Source organism: Narcine bancroftii, chromosome 6, assembly GCF_036971445.1.
Source record: "Narcine bancroftii isolate sNarBan1 chromosome 6, sNarBan1.hap1, whole genome shotgun sequence".
In the NCBI taxonomy this organism is placed as follows: Eukaryota; Metazoa; Chordata; class Chondrichthyes; order Torpediniformes; family Narcinidae; genus Narcine; species Narcine bancroftii.
The window spans coordinates 243,274,639-243,294,127 of record NC_091474.1 but is presented as its reverse complement, the minus strand read 5'-3'; the positions used below and the strand labels follow the sequence as shown (position 1 = coordinate 243,294,127).

The 19,489-nt window shown below is 43.6% G+C and overlaps 2 protein-coding genes across 15 annotated transcripts in view; one reads left to right on the top strand and one right to left on the bottom strand.

Annotated features, from left to right (window-relative positions):
* Window positions 1-13,935, top strand: part of LOC138737196 (serine/threonine-protein kinase MRCK alpha-like) — a 653,014-nt gene extending 639,079 nt beyond the window's left edge. For all 11 annotated transcript variants that reach the window (XM_069887840.1, XM_069887837.1, XM_069887843.1 and 8 more), the window contains 4 exons: window positions 6,372-6,489; window positions 9,210-9,333; window positions 11,441-11,598; window positions 12,861-13,935. In XM_069887840.1, coding sequence (XP_069743941.1) covers window positions 6,372-6,489; window positions 9,210-9,333; window positions 11,441-11,598; window positions 12,861-12,992 — 532 coding nt within the window. In that variant the 3' untranslated portion in view covers window positions 12,993-13,935. The remainder of the gene's footprint in view (window positions 1-6,371; window positions 6,490-9,209; window positions 9,334-11,440; window positions 11,599-12,860) is intronic.
* Window positions 13,936-16,664: 2,729 nt separating this feature from the next.
* LOC138737197 (atypical kinase COQ8A, mitochondrial-like) overlaps window positions 16,665-19,489 on the bottom strand; it is a 78,497-nt gene continuing 75,672 nt past the window's right edge. For all 4 annotated transcript variants that reach the window (XM_069887849.1, XM_069887852.1, XM_069887848.1 and 1 more), the window contains 3 exons: window positions 19,393-19,458; window positions 18,927-19,013; window positions 16,665-17,335 (listed from right to left, as the gene is read on the bottom strand). In XM_069887849.1, coding sequence (XP_069743950.1) covers window positions 17,036-17,335; window positions 18,927-19,013; window positions 19,393-19,458 — 453 coding nt within the window. In that variant the 3' untranslated portion in view covers window positions 16,665-17,035. The remainder of the gene's footprint in view (window positions 17,336-18,926; window positions 19,014-19,392; window positions 19,459-19,489) is intronic.

Genomic DNA, 19,489 nt, shown 5'->3' with positions numbered 1-19,489 from the left:
AGGAATGTAAAGATTAAAGCAGTGACGGTGAAGGTTTGGATCTACTGTTAGAACCACCAGCAGATGCTGGATTCTTTCAGTGTGGTTAATAAAAGAAAACATTGTGTGACAAACTAGGCGCAATCGACGAAGAACAAAGCCCATCACTCACTGCTGACGCCATGTCTGAAGGGGACTGCAGATAAACTTTACATTTTAATTTTTTTTAATATAGACATAGAACTTGGAAACAGGCCCTTCCTCCCCTGAACCTGTACTGCCCAAATTCCCCGATTAACCTACACTCCCCATATACTTTTTCAAAAAAATTTTTATTTTTCACACTGTGAACCATATCAATCAAAATACCACAAACATTTCCCTCTTAGATATACACAGTGTTATATTCTCCCCTTTCCCCCCCTCCCTTCCCACCCCCCTCCAAACCCATTAAACGTTCAACATATACAATACAATAAACCCATTAAACAATGTCACCACACAATGAAAAATAAACAAGAAAAATGTGTCATCTACTTTTACACACTGGATCAAGTCATTTTGTCTTCTTTAGGGGGTGGAGGTCCGAGGCAAGTCCTCTCTGTTATGTTCCATGTACGGTTCCCAAATTTGTTCAAATAATGTGACTTTATTTTTAATTATATGTTATTTTTTCCAGTGGGATACATTTATTTATTTCCATGTAAAATTGCTGTACTCTCAGGCTCTCTTCTGATTTCCAGGTGGACATTATACATTTTTTTGCTACAGCTAAGGCTATCATAATAAATCCTTTATGCGCTTCATCCAGATTGAGGCCTAATTCTTTATTTCTTATATTACTTAGAAGAAAGATCTCTGGATTTTTTTGGTTTGTTGCTTTTTGTGATTTTATTTAATACCTGATTTAGATCTTCCTAAAACTTTTCCACTTTCTCACATGCCCAAATTGCATGTACTGTTGTTCCCGTTTCCTTCTTACATCGAAAACATCTGTCTGATACTGTTGGGTCCCATTTATTTAACTTTTGGGGCGTAATATATAGCCTGTGTAACCAATGTATCATATGTAACCTTGTATTTATTATATTCTTCATAGTTCCAGAGCATAACTTTTCCCATGTTTCATTTTTTATCTTTATGTTTAAATCTTTTTCCCACTTTTGTTTGGGTTTACAGCTTATTTCATCATTTTTCTTTTCTTGCAGCTTGATGTACATGTTTGTTATAAATCTTTTAATTATCATTGTGTCTGTAATCTCATATTCAAAGCTGCTTCCTTCTGGTAACCTCAGTCTGCTTCCCAATTTGTCCTTTAAGTAGGTTTTCAGTTGATGGTATGCAGACATTGTACCGTGAGTTATTCCATATTTGTACTTCATTTGTTCAAATGTTAATAAATTATTTCCCAAAAAAACAATTTTCTATTCTTTTAATTCCTTTTCTTTCCCATTCTCTAAAGGAAAGGTTATCTATTGTGAAAGGGATTAGTTGATTTTGTGTCAATAATAATAATTTTGGTAGTTGGTGATTTGTTTTTTTCCTTTCTAAGTGAATCTTCTTCCATCTATTGAGCTTTTATATCATACCAGCTTTTCATCCCACTTATAAAGTATATGTTCCGGTACCTTCTCCCCTATTTTATCTAGTTCTAGTTTATCTATCTTAGTCCAATCTGGTTTTTCCCTTGTCTGATAAAAATCCGATAAATATCTTAATTGTGCTGCTCTATAATTTTTAAAGTTTAGTAGCTGCAAACCATCTTGTTTGTTCTACTCTGTTCATTTATCTAACACTATCCTCGGTTTCCCCCCTTTCCATAAGAATTTCCTTATTATTGTCTTTAGTTCATTGAAGAATTTCTCTGTTAAGGGAATTGGTAACGATTGAAATAGGTATTGTATTCTTGGGAACACGTTCATTTTAATGCAATTTACCCTTTCTATCAGTGTTAGCGGCAATTCTTTCCAATGTTCTAAGTCTTCCTATAATTTCTTCATTAATGGCTGATAATTTAATTTGTACAGGTATCTTAAATTATTATCTAATCTAAATCCTAGGTATCAGATTGCTTGTGTTTGCCATTTAAATGGTGATTCTTTTTTAAACTCTGTGTAATCCGCATTATTCATTGGCATCGCTTCACTTTTATTTGCGTTAATCTTGTACCCCGATATTTCTCCGTACTCCTTCAATTTCTTATGTAGTTCTTTTATTGATATTTCTGGTTCTGTTATGTATACCATGATGTCATCTGCAAATAAACTGATTTTGTACTCCTTCTCCTTTATTTTTATCCCTTTTATTTTATTTTCTGTTCGTATCAGTTCTGCCAAGGGTTCTATTGCTAAAGCGAACAGTGAGGGAGATAATGGACATCGCTGCCTAGTTGACAGACAATTTAAATTTGTTCAGTACATATCCATTTACTGTTACCTTCGCCAATGGTCCATTATATAATGCTTTAATCCAATTAATATATTTTTCTGGTAGGTTGAACCTCTGTAATACTTTGAATAAATAATTCCATTCTACCCTGTCAGAGGTTTTTTCTCCGTCTGAAGCAACAGCCACTGTTGGTATCTTATTTCCTTAAACTGCATGAATTAAATTAATAAATTTTCAGACATTATCCGCTGTTCCTCTTTTCTTAATAAATCCAGTTTGATCTTGTTTTACTATTTTTGGTACACAGTCGGCCAATCTCTTTGCTAATAATTTTGCTATTATCTTATAATCTAAATTAAGTAGAGATATTGGTCTATATGATGCTGGTGTAAGTGGATCCTTCCCAGTCTTTGGTATTACTGTAATTATTGCTGTCTTATATAAATCTGGCAAGTTTTGTGTTTCTTCTATCTGGTTCATTACTTCCAGGAGAGGAGGAATTAATAACTCTTTAAATATTTTATAGAATTCTATTGGGAGTCCATCCTCTCCAGGCGTTTTATTGTTCGGCAGCTTTTTTAATATATCCTGTATTTCCTCTATTTCAAATGGTTTTATCAGATTTATCCTCTTGCAATTTTGGCAGTTCAATTTTACCTAAAAATTCTTCTATTTTGTCTTCTTTCCCCTCATTCTCAGTTTGGTATAATTGTTCATAGAATTCCTTCAAGTTCTCATTAATCTCCATTGTAATTTGTTTGTCCTTTGTCCTTGATGCCAATACAGTTCTTTTAGCTTGTTCTGTTTTAAGTTGCCAGGCTAATATTCTGTGTTTTTTCTCCTAGCTCATAATACTTTTGCTTTATTTTCATTATGATCTTCTCCACCTTGTACGTTTGTAATGTTTCATTTTTTTTGTCCACCAATTCTCTTTTTGTTGTATCATCCCTTGTTGCTAGTTCCTTTTCTGTACTTACTATCTCCCTTTCCAACTGTTCTATTTCCTGATTGTAATCCTTTTTCATCTTAGTTACAGAACTTATTATCTGCCCTCTAATGAAGGCTTTCATTGCATCCCATAATATAAATTTGTCTTTCACTGATTCCGTATTTATTTCAAAGTACATTTTAATTTGGCATTCAATAAACTCTCTAAATTCCTGCCTTTTAAGTAGCATGGAGTTTAACCTCCATCTATATGTTCTCAGTGGGATGTCCTCCAGTTCTATTGCTAATAACAGGGGTGAGTGATCCGATAACAATCTAGCTTTATATTCAGTTTTTCTAACTCTCCCTTGAGAATGTTTTATGTCTACTCGAATAATATGAGTATTCCTTCTCCCTTGGGTGCTGCCTCCTCCATATATCCATAAGTTTCATTTCCTGCATTGATTTAACCATATATTTGGCCACTTTATTCTTGCTCGTCTTTTGTCCAGTTTTATCCAACTTTGGGTCCAAATAAAGGTTAAAATCCCCTCCTATCAGTATATTCCCCTGCGTATCTACAATCTTCAAAAAAATATCTTACATAAACTTTTGATCCTCTTCAATAGGTGCATATATATTGAGTAAATTCCAGAATTCTGAATATATCTGGCACTTTATCATTACATACCTCCCTGCTGGATCTATTATTTCCTCCTCTATTTTGATTGGTACATTTTTATTGATTAATATAGCTACTCCTCTGGCTTTTGAGTTATATGATGCTGCAGTTATGTGTCCTACCCAGTCTCTCTTTAATTTACTATGTTCCACTTCAGTTAGATGCGTTTCCTGCACAAATGCTGTCTATTTTTTTCTTTTTTCAGGAAATTTAATAGCCTTTTTTGTTTAATTTGGTTATGTATTCCATTAATATTTATAGTCATATAGTTCAATGTGGCCATCTCATATTCTGTTTACACCTCATTTCCACTTCCTTACTACCACCATCCCCCTTTTCCCCATTTTCATCTCTCAGTTTTCCCTTTTTGAACTGAATGTAAGACAACACTTTTAAAACATAAAAAACTTCCACATCTAAAATTCCCTTAACCTCAAATGTCCCCCCCCCTCTCTGAGTTTCCCCTTGTCCCTTGCCGGGCAACCACAACTCCCCTCTCCATTTGGATTGCGAACCCGCTCGCAAGTGTCAACTGATTTCACAGTGATCTCCCACCCAATCCCCTCCAGAAAGGATTTTTAATCTTTACATATAACAAAGCTCACCCTCTTTCCCCCCCCCCCTTACTTCCTTTCTTCCCTTTTCTTTCCCTTCTTTAGTTCTTACTTATACATTATATTTACATCTTTATATGTAGTTTGTCATCGTTCTTCATTCTTGTTACATCTCTTCATCTCTTCTTCAGTCCTGCAGGCGTTCTGCAAATTCCCATGCTTCCTCCGGATCCGAGAACAGTCTGTTTTGCTCCTCCGGGATAAATATTTTAAGCACCGCTGGATATCTTAACATAAATTTATAGCCTTTTTTCCATAGGATCAATTTTGCTGTATTAAACTCCTTCCTCGTCTTTAAGAGTTCAAAAATGTCTGGGTAAAAAAATATCTTTTGACCCTTGTATTCCAATGGTTTTTTTTTGTCTTCTCTAATTTTATTCCTTGCCCGCTCCAGTATATTTTCTCTTGTCGTGTATCTCAGAAATTCTACTAAAACGGATCTTGGTTTTTGCTGTGTTCTTTGTGCCCTTTCTATTTCCATTCCTTCCTGTATTTCTCTCATTCCCAGGACCTTTGGGATCCATTCTTTTATAAATTCTTTCATATCTGTGCCTTCTTCATCTTCCTTCAGGCTCACTATTTTTATGTTGTTTCGCCTACTATAATTTTCCAAAATATCAATTTTCTGAGCTAACAACTCCTGTGATTCTTTAACTTTTTAATCACTTTCTTCCAATTTTCTTCTTGTCATTCACTTCCATTTCTACAGCTGTTTCTCGTTCTTCCACATTTTCTACTCTTTTCCCTATTTCTGTCATGACCTGCTCTATTCTACTCACTTTTTCTTCTGTATTTTTCATTTTTCTTTTAATTTCACTAAATTCTAATGTCAACCATTCTTTTACTGCTCTCATTTGTTCTTGGAAAAAAAACTTTATCTATATTCTGTCCATCTGTTTTACCTTCTATTTCTCTGTGAAGATCTTGGTCTTCTTCTTCCTCTTCTTCTGTGTCTGTACCTGTGTTTGTGTCTTCTTCTTCTCTTCCTTGTATCTGTGTCTCTTCTGACTTTCCTGATGAGTTGCTTGTCTCACTTTGCTGGGCTTCTTCTTGCTTGGCTTCTTGCTGTTGGTCCTCTTCTTCTGGGCTACTCATCTGTTGGGCCTCCTGCTGCTGCTCTTCTTTCCTATCACTCCCTTTCCTCTTCTTCCAGCTGAGAGCCCTGGTGTCGGGCATCCCTCAGCTGGTCGCGCTGTGTTAGTTAACTCCTCAGCTTTGAAGGATGGAAGGAAAGCGGAGCACCCAGAGGAAACCCCCACAGGTGAATGGGAGAATGTACAAACTTCTTAGACAGCGGGGGTTCTAATCTGGGCCACTGGCGCTGTCATAGCGTTGCGCTAACCGCTATGCTAACCATGAGAGACAGAGACAGCTGGTGCCAGTGCACCAGAACAAGAGGAAGTCAAAACAAGAATAAAGAGCCAAGGTAAATGTGAGAAGGCTCTTTCCACTTAGATTAGGAGAGAAAAATATGAGAGGACATGGCTTTAGGGGAAAGGTTTAGGGGGAAACTTCTTCACCCAGAGAGTGGTGGAAGTGTGGAACAAGCTGCCATCTCGTGGTAAATGTGGGCTCACTCTTATGTTTTAAGAATAAATTGGATAGATACACGGATGGGAGAGGTCTGGAGGGTTATAGACTAGGTGCAGGTCAATGAGACTAGAAGGGCCAAATGGCCTGTTCTCTATGCTGTAGTGTTCTGTGGAAAAGGAGGAGCAAAATGATTTCTTTTCAAAATTAATTTGGATGTGAGAAAACCTTGGTTTGATGTTCTATTTCAGGGAGATGCTTCGCGATCCAGAAATGAGGTCCAAATTAATCTCAAACCCAACTAACTTCAACCATATTGTACACATGGGGCCAGGTGATGGCATACAGATTTTGAAGGACCTTCCAATGGTAAGTTAGCTAAGGATACCTGTTCAGGCCATGTCTTTAATGACCTTGTGCAATGTCCTTCCACTTATTCAAGTCCCTTTGTCATGAGGCTTCACTCCTAAACTCAGCATTGACATTGAATTACAAACTGCAGAGTTCATTTATTGTTTGTAAGCTTCCCCTTTATTAATAATTTAAATGTCCAAATGACTTTGTCTTGGCTTTAATCTGTGCCCACCTTCTTCGTACCTGGAACTGAGATCCTCCAATTGATTTTGCTTTTCTCTCCTCTCTTATTTTGCTGCTCTCCTGTTCTCCTTCAATAGCCAGGCACCTCCCATCCATCCCCCACTCATCACTTCAACCTGATCTCCACTCCAACCAACTTCGAGCATGTCTACCACATGACTGCACACTCTGCTGAGACTTTCCTGAACCACGATTCCACAGTGCCCAGCTGCTCCCCTGCACTGAGTTCTGCCTCCAGCTTGCCACATTCCATGACACCGAGGGTATGCTGTGTGGGTGTGTGGTGAGCATCTCATTAACCACATCATACGGTGCCTGTGAGTGTGTGTGTGCACTAACCTTGCTCCAGTCCTTAACAAGCTCCAGATAGAAGCTTCTTTCTGGGCGCTCTAAACTTCTGGGTACTTGGTTCAAAGTCCCCCAAATTTGGGTGGGTTTCTGACCGCAATCATTGAGGGAGAGGGAGAATGGTCTGACAGCAGATAGCAGAAACATTCGTGTACAAACAGTTCCTAATCAGAGTAAATTATCTCGAGACAGACAATGCATCTATTGAACCAATTCTGACCCTTGGACACACCAAAGTGCTTCAAAGAAAATTTAATTTTTTTAAAATTTAGAGATACAGCACACCTTTCCGGCCCACGAGCCCAATTAATCTACAACCCCGTACATTTTGAAGGGTGAGAGAAAACAAGAGCACCCAAAAGAAACCCAAGCAGCCACGGGACAACGTACAAAGTCCTTACAGACAGCGCAGGATTCGAAGCCGGTTTGCTGAGCTAACCCCCATGCTATCTGCACTGCCCAATGAATGAAGCTCTCTAAAGTTGAGAAAGTCGAAGGGGGCCATGATTTCACTGAAACACAAGATGTCAAAGGGCTTCTTAGAGAATGCAGAACAAGCTGGGATGATCTGAAACTGCATTTTCAGAATAAGGGGTGCCCGATTAAATTCTTCTGCGAGGGTTGTGAGTCTTTCAAATTCTGTACCCAAGAAAGCTATGGGGCCATTAAATATTACTGGGGATGGGGTGATTTTGGGGGAGTTGAGAATTATAGGGAATGGACAGAAGAGTTAAGGTTGAGGGGACTTGACAGGGGGTGCATTGAATGATGAAGCAAATCCAAGGAACTGCATTCCCAACAGGTGATTTGTGCACAGCAATCTCCCTCACCCAGCACCATTTTAAGGGTGCTCCGTCGATGTGGGGAGAGGGACGTATATCGGGCAGACCTTTGGTAAGTCAGGGAGTTCTTAAAAGAAGCATGAGGTCAAACTGCCCTGAGACTGCATGGCCTCCTGACTGCCCTGGATAACGTGGTCAGGTCTCCAAGGAAGACAAACACCTTGACAGGTGAAAAGTAAAACACTCATAGAAACATAGAAGATAGGAGCAGGAGTAGGTCATTCGACCTTTCGAGCCTGCTCCGCCATTCAACGAGATCATGGCTGATCTTAAAGTTCAGTACCCCGTCCCCACCTTCACTCCATGGTTGAAGTTAAAAACACAAAGCTGGAGAAACTCAGCAGGTCAAATAGTGTTGTCAAAGGACAAGATACATAACCAACATTTCGGGCTTGAAACTCATACCTTTGCTATATAAAGGACACTCTTTGACCTGCTGAGTTTCTCCAGCTTTGTGTTTTTACCCCTGACACATGACCCCGAGATGAAACTTCTTTAACATTTTGTAAAGCTTTTTCTGCTGCTCAATTTAACCTGTTTTGCTTGCTGTTTTAACATGATCCTGATTCAGGATCAACATAAGAAAATGCTGCTTAAACCATCCAACATTAAATGACGAAATGCAAAATAAAAACAGGAGATGCCGGCAGTGCAGCAAGCCAGGCAGCATCAGAGGAGGGATGAACAATTCTTTCAACTGCTCTGAAATGTTAATCCTCTCCTTGGAAGCCAGCTCCCCAGACGAATCTTTAAATTGACTCATAAAAGAAATCAGTTGGAATAACATCCTTGCAGTGGGGGTAATTCTGATTAAGCATTTGTGCACTGATCATGTCTGATACCTTGCAGAGTGTACAGGCTGTCCTGTCACTGTACGTGGTCACAGTCCATTACCCTGCAGGCAGAGAGCTACCTGCATTTGTTGGACTTCGGAGAATTTGCTGAAAATGTTCATTAGAAATGGCGGTGCTATTACCTGCAGGCTGGACCCTGTTTCTTGGTCACTGAAACAAACAGAGGTCTTTGTCGTGCTGTACAAGTCCCCAGCTGCAGAGACAGATTTAGAAGCACCAGAGGGAGCAGCGGATGTCCTGCCTGCGAGCGAGGAAGGGAGGGGCAACTATGCTGCGACGGCCACACTTGGAAAGCCACCTGCTGGGGCTTGGTGGCCAGAGGAGGCAGCTGTCTGAGCAGAGATTGCTGCAATGGTGGAGGAGGGGGCTGAGCTCTCTGCTGTGAATGAGGCTGACCAGGGATGAACCTGATTCTGAGTCTCTCTTTCTCTCCCTCGGCGGTGTGTAGAATCTGCGGTCACAGGATGAGAAGAGTCGGACCATGTTCAGCGCTTCGGTCAGCATCCCTGCCATTGCACGACCATGCACAGAGCCAGGCCGCTCCATGAGTGCTAGCAGTGGCCTCTCGTCAAGTAAGGCTCTTGCACTGGGTTGACTTGCTGAAGGAACTGGGGAGGCTGTGGGTGATGGACCTGTTTACAAGCTGCTTCCTGCAGCTGATGGTGCTACGCCTACTTCACATCCTTGTAGGAACTGGAGGTGGGATCAGGGAGCTCATTGTTCTAACAGTGAATAGGCTCATGCTGTGTTGTTAAGTGAAAGGTCTCAACCAACGTCACAAGATGGATCGAGTAAGGACGGTCAGTCAGACCAATTCACCCCGAGCCACACAACCCTTGCGATCAACCAGAGTACCCTCTCCCTCCTCTCTCCACCTCCCTTCTATCTGTTGGCTAAAGGGCTTCCTGGAAATAAATGTGTGCACTCACACACAGAGATACATAGAATACACACAAACACATCCATGGATACGCACACAGATACATAGAATACACATGCACACAGACATATGCACAAAACACATATGTATCCACACAAAAGGTACATGGACACAAACTGAAATACACACAACCACCAAAGATCAGACTGCATCCTTGATACAGCACATACCTTTTCTTGCAATACCGGCCAAGTGAGAATATTTATTTAATTTTCCTTTCATAGAACTACAGAACAGAAACAGGCCTTTTGACCCTTCTAGTCTGTGCCAGACTATTATTCTGCCTGGTCCCACTGAACTGCAGCTAGTCCATACCCCTCTAAACCTCTCCCATCCATGTACCTGTCCATATTCTTCTTAAATGTTAAAATTGAGCCCACATTCACCACTTCAGCTGGCAGCTCATTCAACACTTTCACTACTCTCTGCGTGAAGTCCGTCGTCCCCGTCCCCTGTCTCCCCCCCCCCCCCCCACGTTAAATTTTTCCCCTTTCACTCTTAACCCACCCTCAGTGGAAAAAAGCCAACTTGCATTAACTGTCTATATCTAGACTAATTTTCCAAACCACTATCAAATCTCCCTTCATTCTTCTACGCTTCAGGGAACAAAATCCTAACCTGTTTAACCTTTCCCTGTAATCCAGTTCTGCAAAGTCCCAGCAACATCCTAGTAAATCTTCTCTGCGCTCTTTTGGTTTTATTTATTTATTTCCTGTAGTTAGGTCACCAAAACTGCACACAATATTCCAAATTCGGCCTCACCAATGCCTTATGCAACTTTTCCATAACATCCCAACTCCTGTGCCAAAAGTTCTCTTTGCAACCACTTTTAGGGAATTATGCATCTGTATTCCCAGATCCCTCTGTCATCCCACACTCCTCAGTGCCCGACCATATACTGTGTATGTCTTTTCTTGGTTTGTCCTTCCAAAATGCAACACCTCACACTTGTCTGAATTAAATGCCATCTGCCATTTTGCACTGGTCCAGATTCCTCTGCAAGCTTTCCTTGCTGTCTACCACACCTCCAATCTTTGTGTCGTCTGCAAACTTGCTGATCCAGTTTCTCAGGTCCCTGTTAAATCTCTCCCCCTTCACCTTAAACCCATGTCCTCTGGTTACTGATTCCCCTACTCTGAGCAAAATACTCTACCTTCTCCCGATTTATTTCTCTCATTTTTTTTCTTAAAACACCCACCTCCACCTGGTTCCAGTTTCCATCTCTATCTCCTAAGGACTGTTCTCAGTCCTTTACGCCCCTCCCAGTGGTCTCTCCTCAACCTGTCTTAAATAGATCTCTCACCCTATCACCTAACTGATTATGTGTCAGGGTTGAAAAAAAATCTTTTTTTAATTTTAAAAATTTTATTTCCAACATTGTAGAAGTCATTTCCAGCCATTTAAACCTGTGTTGCCCAATTAACCCACAACCCACACAGTCACAGGGAGAACGTGCAAACTCTTTACAGACTGTGCCAGATTTGAACCCCAATCGCTGGCACTGTATGTCTACACAATGAGTATGTCTTTGTGGTGAATTTCTTCGGTGAAGTTTGGGCAGAGTTTGTTGTAATGTGCTTTGTATATTGTTAACAACATCATGGGCACTTCATGCTGCAGTTCTCTCTTCGGGTTTTGCCAACGTCAATCTCTCTGGTGCAATGGGGAACCTGAGACCAATGCCCTTGCTCTGGAAATATACTCGTTAGCGTGTGCTTCACGTGTTGGTCTTCACACAGGGTCATCGGCACAGAACGGCAGTGCCCTTCGCCGGGAATTCTCGGGGGGTAATTACATCAGCAAGCGTCAACCAATGACATCTCCATCCGATGGCTCCCTGTCCTCCGGCGGGATGGATCCTGGAAGCGATGTGCCAACAAGAGAGTTCGAGCGAGACGTAATTTCTGTTTTAAACTTTACCCCATGTCCCAGTTTCTAATGTGAGCCCATTAATGCAGGAACACAGGATTGTGGAATGGTGAGCTCCCCCACCGATGTCATCTGATTGATCCGCCTGCTCCTGGCTTCACCCCGGTCCCTCTCCCTGTCCTCGGTGGACACAGAATCATAGCAAATAGGAGCAGCAAGCCATTCATACCTCCACCCTGCTCCCCCATCCAACACGATCATGGCCGATCATACAGCCTCAGGGCCCTGTTCCTTCTTTCTCCAGTCCCCTTGGGCCACATGCAGCTCCCTTTTAAATAGATCCGATGCCTGTTGTAGGGAGTTTCACAGGCTCATGGTCCTTGAGGTGAGGTAGACCCAGAGTTGCATCATATAGGCTCACCATGAGGACCACACTGTCAGATTGTTTTAGCAGTTTAACAGCCGTTCATGGATGGAAGCTGTTCCACAGCCTGGTGATGGCTCTGATACTTCGCTATCTCTTTGCCGGCAGAGTAGCTGGAAGTTACTACATATGTGATAGTAAGGGTCTTACACATTTTACATGCCAACAATCCCACTAGATCAAGTCAGAGGTGTGGGGGGGTGGGGGGGGGAAGAAACTCAAGTGATCTTCTCTGCCATTCTTATGGTCTGTGGATTGACCTCCATCCATTTCTCTGCAGTAACTGTACCACATCGCGATGCAGCTGGCCAGGGTGCTCTCAATGGCCGGTGGCCTTTGCCAGCTTCAGTCTTCTCAGCAAGTCCACTCACTGTTGCGCCTTCCTGACAAATGAGGAGATGCTGAGTGTCCACAACAGGTCATTAGTTAAGTGAACTCCAAGGAACTTGGTCCTCTCCACTCTCTCTACCACCAAGTTATTAATGTGTAATGGAGGGTGGTCATTCCTGGTCCTCCTGAAGTCATAGAGCACAATGCTATTCACATGCCCGAAGCCCATACAGCAAGCATGGCACAGAGCAGCCGAGCTTGGCACTGCCATGTCCCCCTGCCTTGGCACTACCCCTGGTTGCTTGCCTGCCATCCCACAGAAAGGTGGGTCTGCTCAGTGGGGAGGGGACCAAGAGGAAAATTAAAGTTAGATTCAACCCAATAAACTACAGGTGCTGGAACTGAAATGAACAGAGATAAAGCTCCCAAGATAAAGCTCAGGAGGTTGGGCAGCATGTGACTAGAGTCTGAGTTCACATTTCGGTTAAAGAATGTTTTCGGTGAAATGCAGCTATGGCCTATGTTTTCTCTTTCAGGATTCTGATTCCCCAAGACACTCCACAGCCTCGAACAGCTCCAACCTGAGTAGCCCACCCAGCCCGATCTCTCCCCACAAACCACAGGCTATTTTGCTGGAAAACACAGAGCACGTGAGCTGGGAAACATGAGACCAGTGGCGGCAGAGAGAAATCCCAACGTACTGGCCCTCGCTGCACCCATCCCAACTCCTTCCCCTGGTTGCCGCTGGGTTGATACTGCAGATCTGCTGAAGAAACATAATTAGAGCTGGGCAGGGGCCATATACATGAATCTCTCACATACACTGGGAGCTTTTAAACTGCTGACCACTTACCTCTCTCTCACACACACATATTCTCTTTGTCTCTCCCTTTCTCTCTCCTCTCCTCCCTCTTGCCCTCCGTCTCTTTGCTCTCTCCTCTCCCTCCAACTCCCTCTTTCTCTCATTGTCTCCCTTTTCTCCCCACCACCTCCTCAATTTGGTTCCCTTTCACACAGTGACATTCTCACGTCTTTGGGGATGAAATGTCCCATATTTCTTAATAAGAATGGACTCTGGTTAAGTGGTGTAACTGATGTTTAAGATGTTGTTTCTCATTACAGCCTCACTAACCACATAGGTCCTCAGAGAATAATAGGGTTGGGGGGTGGTGGGGATGCAGGCTCGGATTTCATTCACCACTTCAGTCTGTTCCAGGTACAGTGTCCGCGGCCTTTTCCTTGTAGTAATGTGATCATTCTTTTGATTATTATGTTATTTTGCAATAATGATGTGTGTACATCTGCAAACAAATCACCAAACCTTATTTTACTAAAAGAAAAAACACACAAAAAATTCTTTTGTGATATAGAATATATATAAAGTATATATATATAAAGTTGTGTATAGTTTTACTTGTGGAACCCTTGGCAGGAGGAAGGTTACTGTGCGTGTGCTGTCACAGACTGCTGGTAGATTCTGATACAAAGTTCCTCAGCGTCGTGATCCAAGGCGAAGCTGAAGAGTGAGTGGGGACTGCAGATTGGAAGCTGTGATGGGAAGTCCTGAGGGCATCTGTATGTTAGAAAATAAAATCCAATATAGAAAGAAAATGACTGATGTCTGCTGCACTGGTTTGAGAGTCAGTTCCATTGATCCGGATTGGTGAAAATAAAGGCCCCATTTGTCATCATTCCGGTATTTGACCAGGTGTCTGGTCACTGCAGCTGCACTGAACATACCCAGATCTTGCTAATGAACAGGCCACAGGGGTCCTTTCCACCATGCCAACCCCTGCCCAATATCACACATTAACAATTCCTCCAGTCCCTTCAAGCCCCCTCTCCAGTCACCCTCACTACTTTCCAGTACTTTCGGGGTACTGAACTTTAAGATCAGCCATGATCTCGTTGAATGGCGGAGCAGGCTCGAAGGACCTACTCCTGCTCCTATCTTCTATGTTTCTATGTTTCTATTGCGTTCTGTGCTCGGGAGCAGAAGTTTACTCCAGGGGCCAAGTTCTGTTGGTGGCTGGGACCAGCCCTCTCCAGACAGAACATCAAAGGAAGTTAACCAAATTTGCCCTCTGACCCCATCCCACCGTCGACCATCCTCTGACCCACCAGCCAAGCCTGGCTGACCTCTGACCCCATCCCACCCATGACTGTCCTCTGAACCACCCCCCCAAACACCTGACTCCCCTCCCATCTCTCTGATAACCATTCAACAGCCATTTATGAGCCCCTCTGACTCACTCAAACTCCAACTCACTAAACACTTGGTTTTAGTGAAGTCATTTCCAATCCACATCATCTGATTTCCAAGTGTCAGGTTTCCCCCTTTCCCCTCCCTCCCACTCCCGGCCGTTTCCACTGTCCTGGACCTTTGCTTCCAGCAGATATGTCCCTGCATCGGTCGAGTTGGTAGAGGAGGGGGTACCAGAATGTTGTTGGCATTGGAGACTGGGAGCCCCCAGTGTGGGAGGGAGGTATACATTTATCCCAGGGGTCTTTAGGGGGCTCTCTTTGGGACAGAAGAAATTTATCCCAGGATTCAGAGGGAGGGCTCTCTGTGAGGGGAGTACATTCATCTCAGGATTCTGGGAGGGGCTGGGGGCTCTCTGTGGGCCAGTGGAATTTATCCCAGGGTTCAGTGTGGAAAACCTGAGTTTCATCCCAGTTCTGGGGGAAGGGGTGAGCCTGGAGCTCCGTTTTTGAGGGTGGGGGGGGGGGTACATTTATCCTGGGGTTCATTGTGTGCACTCTGAGTAGGGGTACAATTATCCCAGGATTCAGTGGGGGTCTCTCTGTGAGGGGGGGCGGTACATTTATCCCAGGGTTCAGTGGGCACTGAGCTGCCATTATCCACAGCAGTTTCATATCATTTATTTTCGAATTTTAGGGTTCCCCTTTTGTAAGATTATTGTACAGTTTTGCATGTCATAGATGTAATCAGTTTTTTAAAATTTTCTTTGGTGCCGATTAAAGGCTGACTTCAGTAAATTAATTGCTTGGCTTTTATCACTCCTTTCTTTGCCCCTTAATTAGTCAGAGAGATTCTGCTGACCGCAGGTTCTTTGACACAAGAATATATAAGGTGGCAGTCGGACTGTTGAAGACCAGACCCCATTATTTTATGTTGGTGACACACAGTAAATATTAACCAAGACTTTGATGTATTTCAATAAAACGGGGAACTGTTACAAATGTAATTGGTTTTGTATCTTTCTTCCCTTTGAGTCAAGTGACACTGGAGTGTGGACAGAGGCAGACCTCTGAGCTCCTGGTGCTTTTGTTGGAGGGGTATATTAACTAGCAAGTTCAGCTAGTTAATGTTATCTCTCTGTCTAATTCCCCTGCTCTAATCATAATGGTGCCATTCATACATCACTGAAGGCCATTCGCCCATTGCCAACCATTCTCTCTGTGGATACCGACCCCATTTACCAGGCCAAATGGATATAATTGGGTTCATCAGCTGATAGGGCCTGTAACAGAGCTGCTTGTCTAAATGTAACATTTAAATTTAAAATTTATATTCACCTTTAAAGGGAATGTTAGGGAGAACTTCTCACCAAGAGTGTGCACAGGTGGAACGATCTGCCAGCTGAAGTGGTGAACGCGGGATCAATTTGGATATATAAAGGAAGAGTACGGAGGGATTATGGTTCAGGTGCAGGTCAATGGGACTAGGCAGAATACTGTAATAGTTTGGCACAGACTAGATGGGCTGAAGGGTCTGTTTCTGTGCTGTAGTGTTCTATGGTCCCTCTGTTCTCAAAATAAGTACACCCCACATCTGTGAGGAAATGTTGCCTCTTCCTTCTATAGATCCCTCCAGGCTAGCAAGCTTTGTATCAAGTTAACCACCTTCACAGAGGACATTTAGTCTCCCTCAGGGAGGGGCCATGCCTGCAGGGCTGGAGCACATCCTCAGTTTTGTGTTCAGGGGCCTCAACTTCACAAATGGCTGGTCAATTAAATGCTGGATGTAGATTGGGTCATGCAGTGTGGAACCAGGCTTCTCAGCCCAGCCAGTCTGTGCTGAACTGTTATTCCCTCTAAACCCATTTGCACTTGATTTGTAGGTTGCTAGGACAGTTAAGAAGGGCTGTGGGATGCTGGGTTTCATTAGTCGGGGGATTGAGTTCAGGAGTTGTGAAGTAATATGGTGAGACAAACACTTAAAGAGTATTGTGTTCAGTTCTGGTCACCTCATATAGGAAGGTTGTGGAGATTTACCAGGATGTTGCCTGGATTGGAAAATAAGTGAGGTAAGGTTAGAATATGTGAGCTTGGGCTGAACTGACCACATCTCCCCTGCTCAAGAACAAGACAGGGACTTCAAGCACGATTTCTTTAATTGAATCAACTGTGTCAGGTGTACAAAACTGCCCATTGATCACATCTACACATTCAAAAGTTCATTATTTCCAATGGTACAAATTATTGCAATTAAATCAAATGTAAAAATCTCTCAAATGCCCCTCCTTAGGGGGAAATATAATCCTTCCCCTAATTCGTGTTTTCTGTCAAAGACTACACTACAGTGTAATCCTCGGTCTCTCTTCAAAACCAGTATTCCTTTCAACAGGAAATGAGGAATTATTTTTGTATAAAAACAGATCACACAGTTCCAGTTAGTTCATCAGCATTACCTCCGACTCCTGTGCCTCCCTCTTCACCAACCACACACCCAGACGGACCTTCCCTGTTAGGGGCTGGGATCTCCCAGCTTGAACTTCCTGCCCCAGTACCTCTGGTAAGCTTCTTCAAACAAGTGTTTGCAGGGAATCTGTGCATTGAGCTTGCTACAGATGAGGAAGGAGCCAGCCATCTTGCGGTGAAGGGAGTAAGTCTCCTCTGGAGGGGGGATCAGTCTGTGTCGTAACATAATGGGGATCAGGCTGTGGATTCTCTTGGTAGTCTCCTGACTGCCAAAGTTGAAGGATTCCGTTGAAGAGAAGGCTTCACCCAGGATCATCACTGCATCAACATGAGCATTTTGCATCTCCTGACAATGAGAAGGTTACAGAGAACATTACAACACGGAACCAGGCCCTTGACCTTTCTACTCTGTGCCGAACTTTTATTCTGACCTGCACCCAGTACATACCCCTCCTATCCACGTGCCTGTCCAAATTTTTCTTGTGTCAAAATTAATCCTGCATTCACCAATTCAGCTGGCAGCTCATTCCACACTCCCACCGCTCTCTGTGTGAAGAAATTCCCCAAATGTTCCCCCAAAACTTTTCCCCTTAACCCATCTGGTTTGTATCTCACCTTTCCTCAGTGGAAAAAGCAACATCCTAGTAAATCTCTGCACTCTGTCTAATTGATATCTCTCCTGCAGTTAAAGTGACCAAAACTGCACACAATGCTCCAAATTTGGTCTCACCAGTCTTGTACAAATTACCATAACATCCCAACTCCTGTACTCAATACTTTTGATTTATGCAGGTCAATTTGCCAAAAGCTCTCTGCACAACCCTATTTACCTGTGATGCCACTTTCAGGGAATTATGTATCTAGATTCCCAGATTCCTCTGTCCTACCTTGGTTTGTCCTTCCAAAATGCAACATCTCACACCTGCTGATCCAATTGACCACATTATCATCCAGATCATTGATATAGATGACAAACAATAATGGTCCCAGCACCAATCCCTGAGGCACATCACTAGTCACAGGCCTCCAGTCTGAGAAGCATCATCCACCACTACTCTGGCTTCTCCCGTCCAGCTATTGTCGAATCCAGTTCACAACCTCACCCAGTGACTGAACCTTCCTGACTAACCTCCCATGTGGGACCTTGTCAAAGGCCTTACTAAAGTCCATGTAAACAACATCTACGGCCCTTCCTTTGTCAACTTATAGCACAGTACAGGCCCTTTTGCCCCCATGTGTCTGTCTAAGTCTTGAATGTCTATTGTACCAGCCTCCATCACCCCTGGCAATGCATTCCAGGCACCCCGCACTCTGTGTTAAAAAAAAATCCCTAAACTCCCCTCACCTTTTGTTGAACAGTCTGTAGCCTCCAGTCGAACAAATGTCAGAGATGCAGCACAGACACAGGGCTTGGGCCTACCAGTTTGTCCATCCACATTGGCCCTACTAACCTCCCCACTAGAGGCATATCCTCTCTCTTACCTATTCGAATGTCTCCAGAACAGTGACTGGACCTGACTGCAGACCTCTACTGGCAGCGAGTTCCAGATGACAACCACTCATTCCAAATACATAACCCTCAGATCCCTTTAAAAACATCCTGTTTTATCTTGCTTGGCTCTATGTCAGATGCTCGCTACCAAGTCTCGATGAAAGGATGTGGCCCAAAACATCAACCACACACTGCACGGCCTGCTGAATTCCTCTAGAAGACCATGCTTTGCAGTCTCCTGTGTGTCCCCCTCAAGTCACCAGGTACAAGGTGACCAGAAACCAATCCTCCCTCCCACCCTTGTTTCTGAACACCCTGAGCTGCCTCCAGAAAAGTGAGCACTTAATGCAAATTAAAGGTGAGACCTGGACACCTCGTGCATCGTCAGAGATGACGTGAGGACCTGGTCCAGCTCCCTGCCGGACATTATGAACACTTCACCCACCTTGGTCTCGTACCCTGTGAGGAACTTCAGGTCGATGGACTTGTTCAACACCACCTCCCTGTCAGCAACTGCCGCAGCACGCACAATCTGTCCAAACAATAAGTGGGCTCAGTGGGGAGGAACAGGAAGAACCCAGGCCCCCCCCCCTCACATGGGGCAGGGGAACCCCAGCCCACTCCCCCCTTCACAGAGGGCAAAGGAACCCAGCCCACACCCCCCTCACATAGGGCAGAGGTACCCTCTACCCCCCCTCCTCACACACAGGGCAAAGGAACCCTGCCCCCCCCTCCACACACAGGATGGGGGCCCCCACCCACCCCCCCAGGATTCCCCATGTTTACCATATAGACCAAGTGCAGCACCAGGAGCTGAGCTGGAATTGGGGAGGGAGTGGGGGATGGAAAGAGGAAGGGAAGGGGGGAAACTCACGAACTGCTCTCCCATCAGCCTCCAGTCAGGGCCTCACCTCAATGTAGGTGTCGGTAAAGTCCTCCTCAAATGATCGTGTGGCTCCAAAATCCAACAGGGCCACCTGGAGGGGAGGTGGAAGAATGGGATGAAAG